General features: G+C 44.2%; 2 protein-coding genes across 2 annotated transcripts; both read left to right on the forward strand.

The window, feature by feature from the left end:
- Window positions 1–473: 473 nt before the first annotated feature.
- Window positions 474–5,375, forward strand: LOC127326679 (uncharacterized). The gene is made up of 10 exons (XM_051353471.2): window positions 474–954; window positions 1,115–1,177; window positions 1,350–1,434; window positions 1,533–1,592; window positions 1,918–1,993; window positions 2,154–2,190; window positions 3,223–3,329; window positions 3,402–3,471; window positions 4,326–4,408; window positions 4,912–5,375. Exons 1-10 carry the CDS (start codon window positions 658–660, stop codon window positions 4,949–4,951), a joined length of 918 nt encoding a protein of 305 aa, XP_051209431.1. The 5' UTR covers window positions 474–657; the 3' UTR covers window positions 4,952–5,375.
- A 5,275-nt stretch (window positions 5,376–10,650) lies between these two features.
- LOC127326683 (UDP-arabinopyranose mutase 1) lies at window positions 10,651–12,432 on the forward strand. Its single transcript, XM_051353474.2, has 4 exons — window positions 10,651–11,086; window positions 11,201–11,451; window positions 11,553–11,721; window positions 11,846–12,432. Exons 1-4 carry the CDS (start codon window positions 10,745–10,747, stop codon window positions 12,185–12,187), a joined length of 1,104 nt encoding a protein of 367 aa, XP_051209434.1. The 5' UTR covers window positions 10,651–10,744; the 3' UTR covers window positions 12,188–12,432.
- Window positions 12,433–18,904: the final 6,472 nt, after the last annotated feature.

Genomic DNA, 18,904 nt, shown 5'->3' on the forward strand with positions numbered 1-18,904 from the left:
AATCCATCATTTCAATAGATGGATCTCTACATGTGCTTATTGCTTTGTGTCAACCACCTTTTGTTCGGAGTCATTTGGATCTATATGTATTTTGATGTCACCGCTTCGATAAACTACTCCATCTCACGCATAATTCAATACCCCATTTTTAAAAATTATGTATCTGTAGCACGGGCATTTTACTGTTAAGTTAAACACGAGTTGTTGGAATTGCATGTAGGGTCTATCTAAACCATCTTGAATGCATAAAATGACAATCATGACATTGGGACAGCTTCTCTCAAACCGAAACTTGTTGGTTTGTGCGAAACATTGCGATTGAACTAACAAGAACTTACTTTCTAGCCTTCCTGTGACTTCATATTTCTCCACTCCCGTTGCAACGCACGGGCACTTTTACTAGTGATGTAAAAAAAAGGAATTTCGCGAGTCGGGCGGATCACTGGACGCCGTTTAGAGTCCCGGCCTACCACGACGCCGCGGCCAACCCAAATCGGGAACTCCCAAACAATCCCACGGGCACCCCGAAACGCACCGCAAATCCCCCGCCGCCGCCGCCGGCCGCACGGACGACGGCGAGCACCTCAGCACACTAGTCCCCATCGCTCCTCCGCCGACGCGGCATCGCGTCCCGTCCTCTCCCCATTGCCAGCCCGCATGGCCTCCTCCTACTACAACCCGCCGCCCTCCTCCTACGCCGCCCCGCCCGCTCCCCCGCCGGGCGCCTCCGCGTACGCGTACCGCCACCACGCCGCCTACCCGCCCCAGCCCCCGCCCCCGGCCTACGGGGGCTACTTCGACCGCGCGGAGCCCCTGGCGCCGCCGCGCGACGAGCTGCGCACGCTCTTCATCGCCGGCCTCCCCGCCGACGTCAAGCCCCGCGAGGTCTACAACCTCTTCCGCGACTTCCCCGGATACGTCTCCTCCCACCTCCGCTCCGGCAAATCAGCTCAGGTTTCCACCCGTTCTCCCCTTGCCCCGAACGGTCAAACCCCTCCCGTTTTCTAGGGTTTGCTGACCCTTGGCTTGGCATGGGATGGGAGTCTCCCTCCGCCGATCCTTTTTTTTTTTATGAATGCTGTGCTTAACCCAACCTGGTTTTCCTGTGTTGCAGTCGTATGCGTTTGCTGTGTTTGCAGATCAACCTTCTGCGTTAGCTGCAATGAGTGCCACAAATGTAAGATCTCGATTGTCCATGATTAAGCATGACATTCAGTTATTTCTTCTTTGTTATTACTATTGGATCAACTGCTCCCCTGAAACTAATTTTTTACATCACGCTGAAGATAATGCCATGTCAAGTTACCAGCGGCGCTAGTGCTGATTTTCGGAATCACTTCTTTTTGCAGGGATTGACATTTGACCTTGAGAAGAATTGTTCGATTCATGTGGATCTCGCGAAAGCCAATTCAAGACCAAAGCGCCCGAGAACAGGTTGCATACTTTGTTCTTTTATGTTATTGTATTATGTGCCTAACTGCCTGTTCTTTATTCCGCTGTTGCTCACACCCTTCCTTTTTTTTTTTGCTTAGATTACGATTTCCCTACATCTGGGAAAAAATCTAGAAATCCAAGGGACCTTCCTGATTCAGGTATTATTCCAGTAGCTTAGGTTCTGTATTGTGGGGAAAGTACTTATCGATTTTACACTTGCTTGATCTACCCACCACCATGTATTCATGTTGATGGATACTGTAGCTTCATTACACTCACATAGCAATATGTAGACTATTCCAAATCCACGATTCTATAGCAGCTCCTCACTGAGGAGGTCCTATAATTTGTATACTATTGTTTTCTTTGTGTTTATATCAAACTAGCCCTGTTATCTGTGACTTCATATCCTCGGTGAAATTCCACTTCATCTTTGCGAAACACTCACCTTGCACATCTTTGGCACACTTTGCGCCATATCAGGTGCTGGAAGCAATATTCACATGTCCGGAATGGGTAATTCTTCACACAGCTTGAATGCTTATCCTTCTGCACAAAGGTTATGGCACACTACTTGAGCACAGTCTTATTATGTGATTTTGTTAGGAAAGTCAGCTTGAGCTATCCCGCAGCTGCTACTAGAAGACAACAAATACTAAATCGGGCATCTATATTCAGGAAATGTCATAATTCTAACTATTACCATTTCCAACTTGCAGATACGCAAATACTGGCTCCAGTACTGCCTTCAGCAAGGTGAGACGATTCTTGCATCTCGATATGTGTATCTCAATCATGTACGGGGTTTGTTGGATAAAAGTATTAAAACAAGATATTTAAAAAGTGATCCCAATTTTAGGTTATTGTAGTTTCATACGGAGGGGGCTTTCTAATGTTTCTTGATAATTTCTTCTTGGCCAACCTTTGTGAATATGTTGGTCTAGTACTGACATAAGTTTTTAACCATAAGACAGTTGTGAAGAATTGCTGCAAATCTTATTAAGCTTACCATCCTCATAGTAAAGCTTGTTATAATATTGTTAATTCCATTCACAAGTAAATTTCTGAATATAAAGATGGCCACTGCTTTTTTATACTGTCTGTTCCGCAACCTCTGCAATTATAGTATAACAGTAGCGATTTCAATGATATGAAGGCAAGAAGTTCACTAGCCTCTTGTAGTAAGCTATCTGTGCAAGTCATCGACTTCTTGAAGAAAATGCCAGTTATTAACTTAAATAACAAGTATCAGTCCGTTCTGAATTATAAGATGTTTTAGCTTTTTCTGAATTGTATGTATTCAGATGCATTTCAGTGTGTCTGTAAGTCTGTTCACTCATTTGAGTCCGTAGTAGTCCACATTGAAATATCCTAAATATCTTATATTTTGGAACGGAGGGAGTAGTATTTGAACTGGTAGTACAAAGTGAGTTGCTCCATTCAGTATGTTGTTACAATGTTGCATATAGTTTGAAAAATATTTGAAGAAATTCTGTCCCAAATGCAAAAACTGCTCTATGATCGGCAGGGTAACTTTGGGACATGTACTGGTAGAATTATGTAACTGTGTTATCTTTTTAACATGCTGAAACAAAGAAGATGTGGGGTTGAAAGGTAGAATGATGTGAGTTCTGTTGCTATTGTATGCTGACACACTTGTGTGAACTAATATGATTTTACAAGTCTCCTGTGTATTTCTTTGTGCCTGCCAACTTGTATGGCCTACATATTATTATTTTTGGATTAGGCACAAGGCTTACTTGTTTTTGTATGCGCATTTGACTGCAGGATCCATCAATGTTTGCTCCCCAAACCAATCCTCCATGCCCTACCCTTTTTGTTGCAAACCTTGGTCAGTCTGTTTCTGAGCGTGAGCTAACAGATGTTTTCTCAAGGTATTGCCTGTAATCTTATGATATAGGGTAAATAACTATTGTGTTTTTTGACAAGCTCATTTTCGTGATCAGTTGTGAGGGATTCATAAAGCTGAAGATGCAAAACAAGTTTGGAGGACCAGTTGCATTTGTTGATTTCAAGGTATCAAGAACAAAATAATCGCTCCCTTATCGTGATTTATTTTGTCTGTTTTAATTATAATAATAAATGAAGTACATAGTGCTTTTGATAAAGAGCTACTAGTTTATGCATATCTTCGTATAATGGGTGCCAAATCGAGATTTTGTTCTTTGTGCTTGTACCTAGTTATCTTGATTGCACATCTTTCATTAAGACAATCTAACTTGTTATTACAAAAACTTGCCTTCTGTTGTGCTCTATTTTACGATGCCTATTTGTAACTACTGCATATAGACCAAGAAGCACATTCTACTTTTCTTAAATAATCAATAAGGACTATGTCTAAAATAGATCATTTCTGGCGATAAAATTCTGTGAAGACTCCTTTTTTTCCATTTGTTTTGTGTCCAATAAAATGAACCGTGAAGATCCAGTCGTACTCTGTTGTTGAACCTCTATAATTGGGTTATTGGGAGGAAAACACATCATATTTGCCTGACAGTGTTAGCTGTCATGTTAACAAACAAGAGGAGAGTTACTAATTTAGCCAGTGTTACTTCATACAACATGGATGGTTCCAGCTTGACCAAATGACCATTATCTTAGTAGATGTCACTTTCTACCTATATTTTATATTTTAATGTTCATCTCATGTAGAAGTGCTATTGACCGTGTGCTTAAGTGCACTCTGCATGCTTAGGAATCAAAACAATATTATTCTGGTGAAATAGTTAGTACTGACTGTTGGACAGGGAGAACTTGCATTATGTTCTTCTAACATGATACTGCTAAATCCCTTGGCGTTTCTTACTGTTTTTATTGACGTGTTTTAAATTTTCCAGAGTTAATTCCAAAGTGTAATTTTCTTTCTGCAGGATGAGTACAGTTCAACTGAAGCCCTAAATCGTCTCCAAGGAGCTATTCTACATTCTTCACCTGTCGAGGGCATGCGTGTAGAGTATCCTATATTTGGAGATCATTAACTTCCTTGCTGTTATATCTAATTGCAGATCTTTTTCGTAGGATTAATTTGGTAGCTTTACTAAGTGAAAGTATATCATTTGATTGAAGCTGCTGACACTAAATTAGTAAATTTGGCACCCCTGATCGTTCAAGTTCAAATTTAGCTCACTAACTGGAAGTATATCATCTGACGCTAAATTTAGCTCACTGGGGCGAAATGCCCTAGAAAATGGTCGAATCTGATTTTTATTCATGTTGGTTCAGTCACACTCTCACCTCAATGGACGAGCGTCTACAAATTTAGTCTCACTTCCTAGTAGCTATCAGTTGAACAGTTCCCATTTTGACCCATGAGGCCATGACTTGTCTACACAACCATTATGATTAATTGACATGGTAGAGCTTATAAGAGTAATCAAATATGTTATCCATGTTTTGCATTAATTATTCCACACTATGATTTACTGTACTTAATTATATCCCCTTAACATCTGTTAGATATGCTAAATCTCGGATGGGCCTGCGTAGGCGGTCCTAAATGCAGCAGAGTGGTGTTCTTCGTCGACTGGTGTTGAAATGATGTTCAGTCCGATGACATAATTTATGCAGTGAAATGTCTTACTCCTGATGTTAGGTTGCGGAGGTCTTTAGTTTAGTTGCATCACTTATTCTTGTTTTGTGGCTATCATTCGGTTTCTTAGATCATGTTTCTGCGTCCTGTATAATATTCAAGTCATGTGTTTTGCTCAATTCACTGCTGAATCCACGGCGGTAATGTTCAAATATGTGGGTCTGAGGGTTCAGTTGTGTAGTAAACCAAATGCTCTTGTTCATGGATGGCAGAACAGGGAGATATTATTCCGAAAGGTTACAGTGTACCATGGATGGTGTACATCCTTCCACAAATGCTGACTTGTGAGTTTCAGGTTGTGCAATCCAACTGCTGGTGTTCACTTTGTTGATTCGTGAGTTTCTTGCCTACTTCAGGCATAGATGAGAAAGCTGCCTCTTTCCTTCTCTCCTAACGAGTAAATTGTATCAGTTTGAGAAATATTATTTTTATGTTTAAGGCATATATAATACTCCATCCGATTCATATTACTTATGCTAATATAGATGTATCTAGATACATTTTAGTTGTAGATACATTCATTTTAGCATCAAGTAAAATATAGATAGGAGGGAGTAATAAAATTAAACATAGAAGAGTAGACACATAAAAGCATTTTTGTTTAGTACTAAGATTGACTTCTTCCAGATTGTTATGTAAGATCTGTCGACCATCATGTCAGAGGTCAACAATTGATGCTTGTGGCGTCCGATCTTGCGAGTCAAAATGCTGATGCTGCGAGCATCAGTGAGCACTCAGCTGGAGAGATTTCAGTTGACCGCTGGGCTAGAAATAAACCGAAATTTTAACCACCCGAATGCAAACGATCACTTTGCATTCGTTTACATAGGCCATCTAGAGACCGGAAATGGTGAATGGAACCTGGGTGCGCGCTGTACAACCCGAAAGTAAGCAATCAATGACGGTCATGTGCAGTTTCGGAATCACAGCATCAGATCCGATGCCACCGCACTTCCATGCCCGGCTGCAGTGGAGTGGCGTGTGTATACGTGATCTCGATCCGCGCGTACAGGCAGGCCTCCTTTTGCTACGCTGTCTTACAAGTACCTCTGTCTTACAGAGTGGACAAAGTGTAATCGAAGATCTGCATCACTGCATGTAACGGCAGCGTAACCAAAGAAAAGAGGCCGCGCGCACCGCGAACAACATTGATCAATTATTGCTGATCCACCGCCAGATTATTGAACTCTGCTATTTTCTTTTCAACATGCCATCTACTCTGTTTTTTAAACAAACAAGCAAGTATTTTAATTAACAGAAAGTCATGTTACAGGAACACACAAACGTGAAAAAAATGAGAAGAAAACAATTGTTCTGAAAACTTTGCAAATAAAAAGCTAAAAGATAGAAGATGTACATACCATTTGTAGCATTTTATGCACTTGCCGAAGCTAGCAGCCGCCTCCAAACTTCAACGCCGTCTACACGCACCTTGGATAAGATACAGAGCATCTACCATTGCCAGATCCAAAGAAACATTTTCGTAAATAAAATTTTCTGCATCGATCAACGGACCCACTACATGCAGCAACTGTGTCGGCATCCATTTGGGCCAGCCCAGCACTCAGCCCATGTTTTGAACGTTTATGCGCACACGGTCCAACATTCAGCGGAGAGCCCACTCCATCCCAAAAGCCCGGACCGAAGGGAGGAGGGAATCTTTCCCTTATAAGTTGTTTGTGGCCTCCTCTCGTATGCGAGGTGGGACTAAACCTGTGTAGCCTCCATCGGTCAACATTAGCCTAACAAACTGTGGCACATTGATCGAGAGAACATTCCCGTGCTGTCTTCGACCAAGATCCACCCTATCCTACCGACAAAATTGAGGAATAACGACAGATCCACCACCTGCAGACCAACATCCTCCTTGACTCGGCCCCTAGCGCCGTCATGGGTAACGATGAACGCCAATGACACGCCGAAAAACTGATCTCGCCAGATCCTAAAAACGACGAGACGACCAAGTTGTTGATCAGAAGGATCGACAAGCACACGTTGTCATCAACTCCGAGAGTCGCCACCGTGAAGGTCGACACCGGTGCAAGTGTATAGATGAGACATATTTATTCGTCTAGTGCCACTCCCACCACCACAACTAGGCACCACAACTCACAAACCTTAACCCTAACTACTAGGCCAGAACGAACGAACGAGCCCCCTCCTGTCGCCAAAGCGGGAAATGGAGGGAGGGAGGACCAACGCCCTAGCTAGTGGAGATTAGGGGAGTTCGATCGCCTCCCTTCACCTACGAGACAAAGAAGGAGATGAGGTGAAAGCTTTGTTTATTGTCTAAAGTTGTATTTCATGTTCATGTTTGGAGCATTTCTAGACGGATTTTATTTGGTCTCACACGATGGGCCGTGTCGAGTTTCCTCTAGGGAGAAATTTCGTCTCACCATATCTCCCAACTTTTATGCTGTAAGTTTTCCGTATTGACATTTCTAAATGAAAATAGATATGCACTTCTCTAATACATCGTACGAAGATCGAACTCTTCTATGAATGACAGAAACGAAAATCTTACAACGCAAAATTAAGTGGAATAGTGAGATGAAACAACCACTCGAACGAAATTTTAATACTCCCTCTATCAAAACATAGTTGTCTCAACTTTATGTAGAAATACATCAAGATACATCCACATGTAGATAAAAATAAGACACATCTAGCGCGGATAAAATCACAAGGCGCGCTAAATGTAGTATACGCGCTTGGCTGACAGTGACAGGTTGAGCAATTCCACCGGGATGGACGGATCATGGACGCGGTGGACTGGAGCATATGCCAGATTACTTGCGACTGATCGGTAGTGTCGGTGTGGCGGTGTCGGTGGCCCTTGGGACCTACATTACGGACAAACATGTGAAGTAGCGATCTCGAGCAACACGACAAGTTAGCGACCTACTCACAACGTTCTCACGTCGGCGCCAGTTAAGACTCAACGAGTTGAGAAAAATAAACATGAAAAATGGGAACATAACTTGCCAGGCGGCAGTCACCTGCCAGCTAGATCCTCACATGCTGGATCTGGAAAAAAAGAAGGAACTGGCGTCTTGGTGGATCTCTATACACTGATACACAGCCTGGCCGAGAAAAAAGCAGATCAGAAGACGTGAACTGGTGCTGTTGCGTACGGGTTTGACGCTTCAAGTCGGAAAAGGTTTGGCAACGATACCGTGCAGCTGCGGCGAGAAATTCTCAAAGTACAAGTCGTTACGACTGACGGCGAGTGTTCGGCAGCGCGCGGTGGTTGACGGGTTCCACTACTGTTCCACACGGCCATCGCCATCGCAGAGAGCCTAACCGCGTGCCCTCCCCGTGCGACCGTGTGCGACCCGATCGACCAGGTGGGTACATCGGAGCACCGTTTGTTTTGGTCACCACCGAGACGCTGACACGGACTAAAACTTGAAACTTGAAAACCTAAAACTTTCTAGAATGTGGGGTGAACCTAAAACTTGAAGAACCTAACTTGATTGTTTGAGTGTTAAGAACCTTGTGTGATAAACAACTTAAACCTAAATAATACATTTCCCAAGTTTTTGAATTCAAAATTGATGAGGTTTAACTTTGGTCAAACTTGAATTCAAATTGTTTCAATCAAATTTTCTTGGTTCGAATATTCCTAAATAACTATCTCAAACAATAATACACAAAGTCAAACTTGAACTCAATCGTATTCATAAAATGAATAGACAACAGAATTAAAATTTTAAAAATTTGTATTTAAATTATAATATGGGCGAGATTCAAATATTCATTACTAAATAAATAAAAATAGAAAATATAAACCTTGCAACAAAATGCTAATCGAATCCTTTATTCATCTCTAAACCATTACAAAGTCAATTACAAGCTGGATCATCCATTGATAAAAACAAAGGAAAATAATTTAAAATACAATTATAAAACCATAAGTCTAAAATCCCTAGACTAGCCTATCTGCATCTACACTATCACCATGTTTTTTTTCTTTTGAAATATTATCTAAAATTGTGCATCTGGCCACTGGGTTTACCCCGACCCAAACGGACCAAGGGGTGGGCACAACCGCATTTCTGTCCACGGGCCACCAAAAAAAAACACATTTCATGTCCATAATGGGCCGACATGTGGGAGATGCCATTAGGACATCTCCACCGACCCAACCCAAACGGAACCAAGGTTGTCCGTTTTTGTCTAAGCAGACAAGAGGATAGGAAAAACCGACCCAATTGGGACGACGCGCATAGACTGACCTCGTGTACCAAATTTAGGCTAGGAATGCGTCGGAGCGGACGCATCGCAGGCCACCCGCGCAATCATGGGCACACTAGTAATGGTAGGTCGAGATCTACGCCGCCATCAGTGCAGACCGCACGACTTCGGTGCCGACATTAAGGTAGCCTCCTTTGTAAGACAAGTAGCCGCACTACCAGTCCTCACATGCATCACCATTGCCACTGCTAACCCATCTTGCTCCAACATCGACAATAGAGGCCTTCTCTCCCACCATTTGCATGGAGATGTTTTGGCTGGACGGGCACGAAGGCCGGTGAGTTCAGAAAATATGACATACTTGCGCACAATATTCAAGAAATCGTTAATCTTAATTTATCTAGTCTTAAAATGGAGATTAATCGCTTATCGGCCGATTAATCGATTTTATCGACCAAGCATTTATCGGCTTATTTTTTGTACATCCTAATTCATGGCACTAAATTTTCTATATTATTCGAATCTAGGAGCATTGAACATAAGTACTTCCTTGATTCCTTGCATTTAAATAAGTAAAAATGGAAATTTTAAGATAATGCACAGTTTTACAAGACTATAAAATAAAATATCTCTCCCACAGTTTTGTATGGAGATGTTTTGGCTAGAGTGGCGAGAGGCCACCGAGTTCAGCAAATACTACATACTCGCGTGGTCGCGCCGCCAAAAGTGACAATACAGAGGCGCTGGGTCATCAGCTTAGGCGGGGCGCCGGTGCCGCCGGTTCCCATCGGGAAGGACTTTGGGGACAAGATCTTCCACCGCAGGCGAAAGCACGCGATGTGGCTCGACCCACAATACGACGTCGGATAGCCACTTTTGATCGACCCTACTTCGTGAGGAATGAGAGGTGGCGCTGAACCACTTCACCGACGAGCATCCACCACCGGAGAAGACCATCGCCGAGCGGAAGCGGTTCTGGTCAGTGCCCAGCCGCACTATCAAGGACGTCATCGAGAACGCCCGTCGTGTAGCCTTCATTCGGTCGGCTACAGAGGTCGACATCGTCATCCTTGACTCCGAGGAGAAAGCATAGGGGCTGCCCGACCCGAGGGGCGAATTCATATCCGCATAATAGTTTTTTTAAATTCATGTACTGTTCCTTTTATTTTTTACACATGATGAATGGTGTTTTCCATATCAAAACAAAAAAGGAAAAAAATAGTACATGCATCTGTTAGGTCGACATGGCCTAATTTGTGTACGCGGGCTGACCAGTAGGCCGCACCCTCTCTCTCGCGTGCGTCCGCCGACAGGTCTCCCCCGGCCGTATCTGAAAATTCAACCATCACCGATTGAGATCTCGCCGGAGAAGACGGAGAGGAAAAAAATCACCACCATCCTGGAGCCTACATAAACCCCCCTGATTGTCCAAGTCCAACACCACAGCTCCCCATCCTCTGCTTCCACCACCTCCCCGAGCGCGAGATCCAGATCTTGGCAGCAATGGCGGGGACGGTGACTGTGCCCGGCTCATCGGTGCCCTCGACGCCGCTGCTCAAGGACGAGCTGGACATCGTGATCCCGACCATCCGCAACCTCGACTTCCTCGAGATGTGGCGCCCCTTCTTCCAGCCCTACCACCTCATCATCGTGCAGGACGGCGACCCCAGCAAGGTCATCAACGTCCCCGAGGGCTTCGACTACGAGCTCTACAACCGCAACGACATCAACCGCATCCTCGGCCCCAAGGCCTCCTGCATCTCCTTCAAGGACTCCGCATGCCGCTGCTTCGGCTACATGGTCTCCAAGAAGAAGTACGTCTTCACCATCGACGACGACTGCTTCGTAAGTTCCCCCCGCAGATCTGGATCTCGTTTCTTTCTTCGAATTTGACCAGATCTGGCTGGATCTAGCCTAGTAGTAACGCTAGCTTCCTCTCTTGGGAAATCCTGATACTAGGTCGCCAAGGACCCATCTGGCAAGGACATCAACGCTCTTCAGCAGCACATCGAGAATCTGCTCAGCCCGTCCACCCCGTTCTTCTTCAACACCCTGTACGACCCCTACCGCGAAGGCGCCGACTTCGTCCGTGGATACCCCTTCAGCCTCAGGGAGGGCGCCCCCACCGCCGTGTCCCACGGCCTGTGGCTCAACATCCCCGACTATGATGCACCCACCCAGATGGTCAAGCCCCGCGAGAGGAACAGCAGGTAAAGACTGCGTTTTTTTTTTGTTCGTCGCAATGCGCTTCTGCTTGCTAAATTGTGCTATTGCATCACCAATAGTTGCTGATCTCGTGGATCTTGTTCAGGTATGTTGATGCTGTCCTGACTATCCCCAAGGGAACGCTGTTCCCCATGTGTGGCATGAACCTTGCCTTTGACCGTCAGCTCATCGGCCCTGCCATGTACTTTGGCCTCATGGGCGATGGCCAGCCGATCGGCCGCTACGACGACATGTGGGCTGGATGGTGTGTCAAGGTTTGTGTTTCTTGCTGCTACTCAGTGTCATTACGACTGAATTACGGCCTCTCTTAGCATCCACCGTTAGTCTAGTATAATTAAGACCTGAAACTGATGATCCAACTGCATAAACTCTCTTCAGGTCATCTGCGACCACTTGAGCCTGGGAGTCAAGACTGGCCTGCCTTACCTGTGGCACAGCAAGGCCAGCAACCCCTTCGTCAACCTCAAGAAGGAGTACAAGGGCATCTTCTGGCAGGAGGACATCATCCCGTTCTTCCAGAGCGCCACCCTCTCCAAGGAATGTGACACAGTCCAGAAGTGCTACATCTCGCTCTCCGAGCAGGTCAGGGAGAAGCTTGGCAAGATTGACCCCTACTTCGTCAAGCTTGCTGATGCCATGGTCACCTGGATTGAGGCCTGGGATGAGCTCAACCCATCTGCTGCTGCTGATGCTGAGAACGGGAAAGCAGTGGCCAAGTAGGCCGGTTGGCTGATCTTCTGAAGAAGTCAAGAGAATACTGGAGCGGCCAGGTGTATGGTTGGGGCCTCGGCCCTCATAGATATATACTATTAGTTCTTTTTGACAAGGAGAGATCACTGAGGAAGAAGCTTTTATAATTATCTGTTGTTATGCTGGTGGTTCTTTTGTAGCTGGAAAAAGGATTTGTTTTCATTTACATTATACAAGACGAATAATTATAGTTCTGCGTAATTTGTTGGTTGTTATAGCGAGTTCTTTCTGTTGAATAGCAAATCACCCGTGTGTTCTTTGTCTGTTTATAGTACTCCTGAATTTTAGTTTTAATATTTATGAGAATAGAGCTAGGACTTGGCTCCTGCCCAACGGTCTGCTCTTGCTAAGAGTGGCCCAGAATTTGCGCCTGAAAAGATAGTTTTGGAGTATCCCATTGTAGAAGCATGCATAATACTGTACATCGTAGAAAAGAAGGGAAAGGGCAAAAGTCTGTATGTACAGACGGTTGAAAAAAGAGAACAATACAATCGAGTAATCGATTCAGGTCCATTTCTTTTAGGCTTATGCTTAGGGAGAGGCAAGCTTAATTTGGCTTATGCTTATGGAGAGACAAGCTCAATAAAATTAAACTATAGTGGGAAGAGACTCCTAAGAACTGTCGGTTCCTTTTTTTGGTTGGGGGGGGGGGGGGGGGGGGGGGGCTCTTATGAGGTTTTTACTCATGAGACACGTAATGTTTACATTCTCATGTTAAGCTAAGTGACATAGATAAGTGAACCTACCAAGTTTATCAGATGTAGTAACGTCAGATGAGATTAAAGTAAGTCAAAAGAAATTACAATATTAAATGATCTTCAACATTGTCCTCTCACCGCAAGAAGCTGCATGAATTGGCATTCTGAATGCACCATTTTGCCCTGAATCATAATTCAGATGTCCTAGAGAACTTGACCTTCCAAGCTAAGATAATGCCAAGAGTGGTAGACTGAAGTGGAGAAGAAAGAAATCCTTTTCCATTTCTCATGGACAAACTAGAGGGCGCGCAACCTACTAAACGCATCCTAAGAGAATGCCAACGGGTAGTAGATAGCATTATGAAGGCCTTGGTGGTCTCAAGCCTTTAATTATGATCCGCTGGATTTTTGATGTTCTGAATTACATCATTTGCGCCGCATCATTTGCTTCTGGATTCATTCATGGAAATTCTATTCAAAGAGGCCGCATCATTTGCTCTTGGATGTGGCGGCATGTCTTTTGGTGCTTTTCCCATATGGAGACACCACATATAGCCAGCCTTGCCTTTCCGGAGCTGACATATAACCACCGGAACGTCACCGCAAAATATGTGTCACATATCATGCAAGTGTTGGTGGAAAAAGACATCAATGTCAGTGTGAAGACGCTGCAAGAGACTGCAAAAGATCAGATTGGCTTCCATGTCAGCTCCAGAAAGGCAAGGCGTGCGAAGGAGGAGATCTTCCAGAGGCTGTACGGCACATATGACCAAGCGTATGACCTAGCCCCCAGAATGCTCCATCAGATATCGTCAAGTAACCCCGGGACTCAAGTATTCAGAAGACAACGTCAACACCCCAGGGAGCCAAATGAAGAAATACTTGACCGTTTATTCTGGGCATTCCCCCAGGCTATACAGGCATTCCAACACTGTCGTCCGGTGATATCAATAGATGGTACCTTCCTCACTGGAAAGTACAAGGGCACACTCCTGTTGGCGATCGCAGCAGATGCAAACAATCAACTCCTTCCTATTGCATATGCATTGGTGGAGAGCGAGAATAAAGATAGCTGGTTCTGGTTCCTGTGCTGCTTGAAGATTTCAGTTGTCGAAAATCGTCCCGATGTTTGCATCATCTCTGGTCGCAACACGGGGTTATTGAGCGTGCTAGAATTTTTGAAGGTGGCACAAGATCCTGAATGGGGGTGGCCCGATCTAGAGACAAGGTGGTGCATGCGGCATTTGGCAGCCAATTTTTACTTAAAATTCAAGAACAAGGATTGGTTCAAGCTGTTCAAGAGAATGTGCATGCAGAAGACAACAGAGAAGATGAATGCAATTTGGAGTGGAATCAATGCAGAAATTGAGAAAGCTGCATTGCCACAGAGAACAAATCGGAGGGGTCAAACCAGGACAGTTAATTTGTCTACGTGGATTGCCGAGAGTTGCCCCGATTTTAGCAAGTGGGCGCTTGCTTACGACTCTGGGGCTCGGTACGGCATAATGACCACCAACATGTCAGAGGTGTACAATGGCGTGCTGAAAGGTGTGCGCGCCCTCCCTATCACGGCGCTGATTAATGAAACTTGGAACCGGACTTTGTCGTACTTTGCAGACAGAGTTCAGGTTGCCAACGCTCGGGATGCAATGAACAAGCCATGGTCTGAAAAGATGCAGCGACATCTCGACGAGAAAGCCAAAAAAGCACAAAGCCATGGTTTCCGTCAAATTGATGCACTTAGGAATAAGTGGAAAATACATGTACGCGCCAAGTTTGTGAGAGGTCACTACAGAGGCTCAAGAAAGCATGCTGTCACCCTCGGACCTAGCTCATGTGAGTGCAGTTGTAACAAGCCAAAACTTTTGGGATACCCCTGTAGTCATTCCTCAAGACTGCTTCAACACAGAACATCAGCGTGGAGACCTACATATCTCCGTACTTCAACACATACAATCTACTGCACACATGGAACGGTGAGTTCTGGACATGGGGCATTGGGCAGCACTATAGGGATGTATGGCCGGATAAATCCACCATATGGGTTCCGGACCCGACGTTGAAGAGGACCGCGAAGGGTCGACGCCAATATCGCCGTCATAGAAATGACATGGACCATAGTCAGACGGGAGAACCGCGCCGTTATCGCGTTTGCAGATGTCCCGGTCATGCCCGAAGGGAATGCCCTTACCGTAGCAACAACAACCCGGCTTGATGTAATTATAATAATTTGTACTCATGATTTGTTGTAACATATTTATAATTATTTGTACTCATGAGTTGTTGTAATAAATTTATAATAATTTGTACTCATTATTTGTTGCAACATATTTATAATTATTTGTACTCATGAGTTGTTGTAATAAATTTATAATAATTTGTACTCATGATTTGTTGTAACATATTTATAATTATTTGTACTCATGAGTTGTTGTAATAAATTTATAATTATTTGTGCTTATGATTTGTTGTAATACTTGCTAACATATTTGTACTTATTATGTGTGTACAGGTGATGACGACGCAGTTACCAGACCTTTTAGAGGCGTCGTTTGATGCCGATCACCGTTGTCACCAATGGTTGGACCCGGACGCCCACTTCGACCCCCCTCACCCATTCAGGTTATGCGGCATCAAACATAGGTTGAATGTTCACGATCGTTATATGGATCACTTGCGTGCTCACGGACTTCTTGCATATTCCAAGCTTACATCAACCACAGAGAAGTTTATGTTGGACTCGTCTCTTATGTCAGCCCTTGTTGATCGATGGAGACCTGAGACCCACACTTTTCAGTTACGTTGTGGGGAATTGACACCTACCCTAAAAGATGTGTCCATGATTACTGCTCTTCCTATCATTGGTAATCCAGTGGTCCCGCAAGCATATTCTAGTAATTGGTCGGACCAGGTTGAAGCACGGCTTGGTGTTCCATTTCCAGCTAACACACGTAGTGGACATCGTCCTAGGGGTGTGCCTCTGAGCTGGCTAGTCACCCATTTTGCTAACTTACCTGCCCATGCAGATAATGTCACGCTGTCACGACATCTATTTGCATATGTGTTGTATCTCTTAGGTATAATGTTCCCTTCGTCACATGGTGACGTTGTTCTTCCTAGTTTAATTAAAATTGCCCAAGAGATAGTAGAAGACCCCTTACCTCCCGGGCCCGTATACAGCTTTGGTTCAGCCATGCTTGCTCATACATACAGGGGGTTATGTCACGCCACCCAGAAAAAATCTAAGGGCCACATACTTGCCGTCAGCTATGAGTTTCTTCAGCTATGGTCATGGGAATACCTGCCTGTTGGACGTCCCCACCTATCCAACATAATACACCCATACGATTTTGGCCAGGCTATACATGCCCTCTCACATTTGGATCTCGTTGGGTACATGCTAAAAAAAGGTGGTCAACAAATGTGGTACGCGGTTGTTACCCGAAATACCACCAGGAGTTTGAGGGGCTAGAGGATCACATGATCAGATGGAACCCATGGATGGATAATGTCGCCGTATGGGGTGCTCAGCCACCTACACCTGATATGTATACAGGCTCCAACTTGTGGTTGACACGCTGCAACCTCCTATTTCTTTGGATGGTTGAGACATATAACCCAGAGCGTGTTATGCGACAATTTGGTCTCTATCAGCTAGTTCCACCACCAGTACCGAGGCGACTTGATGATGTAGTTCATACGTAAGTGAGCTCATTCTGATATAAAATGTATTGCAACCTCCTATTTTTTTGACTTACATATTTGTTATTAACTATTTTATTTCATTTCAGGCAAGATAATAAAGGCTTGAATTGTGCCGACTGGAGCAGTCGTAATAGACAGTGGATACAGCTGTGGATTAATAATGCGGCATCCGATATTGTGCAGGAACATAGGTACCTTGTGTATTAAATTTCTTCGATTATTTTCATAGATGTGCTAACGACAATTATTTCTTACATTCGTAGACCATATAATGATGCCACATATGACCACTACAATCAGTGGTATCGCAGTAGCACAAGGAATTTGCTCACCGGTCCTCCACCAGAGAGGACGGTAGATTACACACAGGTCGAGCAGCTGGATCTTGGGCCTGAACGGACAGCAGCATACCATCGCGAAACCTCGGTACTTACATTTGTTTACAAATATTACTTTATTGCAATTAAAATAAATATTCACAACATTTTGTTATTATTTTCAGATACGCGAATATAGGGAGATCGCTCGGTCTGCATCGGCTGCTTTGCTGCTGCGAAACGTGAATGGCCCTGAAGGAAAATCCCTGATTAGGCGTATATTTGATACGGCCATGAGCGGGCTTAAAAGATTTGGTTGCGCTCGAGATGATGATGTTGTTACACGAGCTTATGACATGCCGGAGGCACCGTCGTCCAGACCCAGTATGGCGCGTACGAGCAGCATGGCGCGTACGAGCAGCATGGCGCGTACGAGCCAACCTCCTACGCGGAATCCATCATATGCACCCGTCGACACATCTCTACTTGATCGCTCACAATCAGCTCATATTTCTCCACCATATGGTGGCACACAGGTATTATCAGATACATCTAAAATTATGAATGGTCATATGTTCTTGTACAAGATTTACAAATATATCATCTTCTATGCACTACAATTAGGAGGATAATATTTTCTCTACTAATCCGTTCGGGGAAAGATTTTCATACACCCAAGGGGAGACTTCAAACATCGAGAACACCATGTTCATATTTTACAAATATTCACTTACACAACATAAAAATACGGCTATTATTTACGAACATTTTCGTACGCAGCAACATGTTGAATCTAACTGGTCAGAGATGGAAGCTGGACTCGGCTACAATATACCTCCTCCACAGATTCCTTCAATTTCTCCCATCAAAAATATATAATTTCTCCCATCAAAAATATTTCTGCCTATTACTGACAACTCATATTTTTATGCAGCAATCTTTTGATCCTGCTTGGCCCAACATGATAGCCGGTTTTGGCCACAATATGGCCCCACCACAGGGTCGTGAGCATATGCAGCAAGAATATTATGCTGGATATTATAGTCAACCTGACAATCAAGGGATATTTAATCAATTCTTTGTTGCTGACATTATGAGCGGACAAGAAAGTTTAATTCCTCCAGCGACACAAACTCAGCACGTACTACAAACTCAACCACAGAATGATGCCAGCACCGATGATGAGGATGAACAGTACGGTCGTGGTTTGCGCCAACATCGTTCACCACATCGTTTGTCGCTTTCTGGTGCTAAGTAGAGACCACCACGCCGTCGTCGCCAACATTGATATGTTCAGAACTGTTACATGCTATTATTATTTCTATCTATGTATGACCTAAGTATGAGACATATTTCTATAATTTCGCATAATAATTCAACAGGTACTTCAAAATAAGATACATCAACATGCAAAAAATTTAACATAAAATTAAGTTACTACCAAAATGAAGATACATCGGCAATGCCAACACCACAACTTAAAATAAACGCTACGAGTAACATTATAAGCTTCACATTTTTCCCTTCTTCTTGCTCTTCGATGATGAACTAGCCTTGCCCTTCTTATTCGGTGGCATAAAATCATCGTCCGAGTCAACGCAAGCGGATGCAGCGCTTTTTCCCTTGAAATATTCATTGCTCTTAGCCAGGCTCCTCGGCGTGAAGACTTCTTCGTCATCCTCCGTCGAGGAAGCCCATGTATATGGATACCTTAGAAATTCTTCTTGTTCCTTCTCATCCTTCGGTTTCTTCTTCTCAAACCTTGCTTGCAACCTAAGAAGCTCTTGTCGTAATTCCACCGGAGTTCGGCCAGGCATACCTGCGTGCTTACAAAAAAGCTTGCCTACCTCAACGAGGAGGGTCACATTCGTGACCAGATCTTCGACATTGTCTATGTTATTGGCACTCATAACTGAAGTAGCAGAGGAGATAAGAGGAGCAGCCATACGTGCAGTAAAACTACGATC

This window comes from Lolium perenne, chromosome 7 (genome assembly GCF_019359855.2).
Source record: "Lolium perenne isolate Kyuss_39 chromosome 7, Kyuss_2.0, whole genome shotgun sequence".
Classification (NCBI taxonomy): Eukaryota; Viridiplantae; Streptophyta; class Magnoliopsida; order Poales; family Poaceae; genus Lolium; species Lolium perenne.

Bases quoted from the DNA above. Each gene is read 5' to 3' on its own strand.
- LOC127326679 (XM_051353471.2), top strand. From the start codon at position 658: ATGGCCTCCTCCTACTACAACCCGCCGCCCTCCTCCTACGCCGCCCCG. The intron at 1,435-1,532 runs GTTGCATACTTT...TTTTTTGCTTAG, and splicing joins ACCAAAGCGCCCGAGAACAG to ATTACGATTTCCCTACATCT. The intron at 4,409-4,911 runs GTATCCTATATT...AACATCTGTTAG, and splicing joins GTCGAGGGCATGCGTGTAGA to ATATGCTAAATCTCGGATGG.
- LOC127326683 (XM_051353474.2), top strand. From the start codon at position 10,745: ATGGCGGGGACGGTGACTGTGCCCGGCTCATCGGTGCCCTCGACGCCG. The intron at 11,452-11,552 runs GTAAAGACTGCG...GATCTTGTTCAG, and splicing joins CCCCGCGAGAGGAACAGCAG to GTATGTTGATGCTGTCCTGA. The intron at 11,722-11,845 runs GTTTGTGTTTCT...AACTCTCTTCAG, and splicing joins GGGCTGGATGGTGTGTCAAG to GTCATCTGCGACCACTTGAG.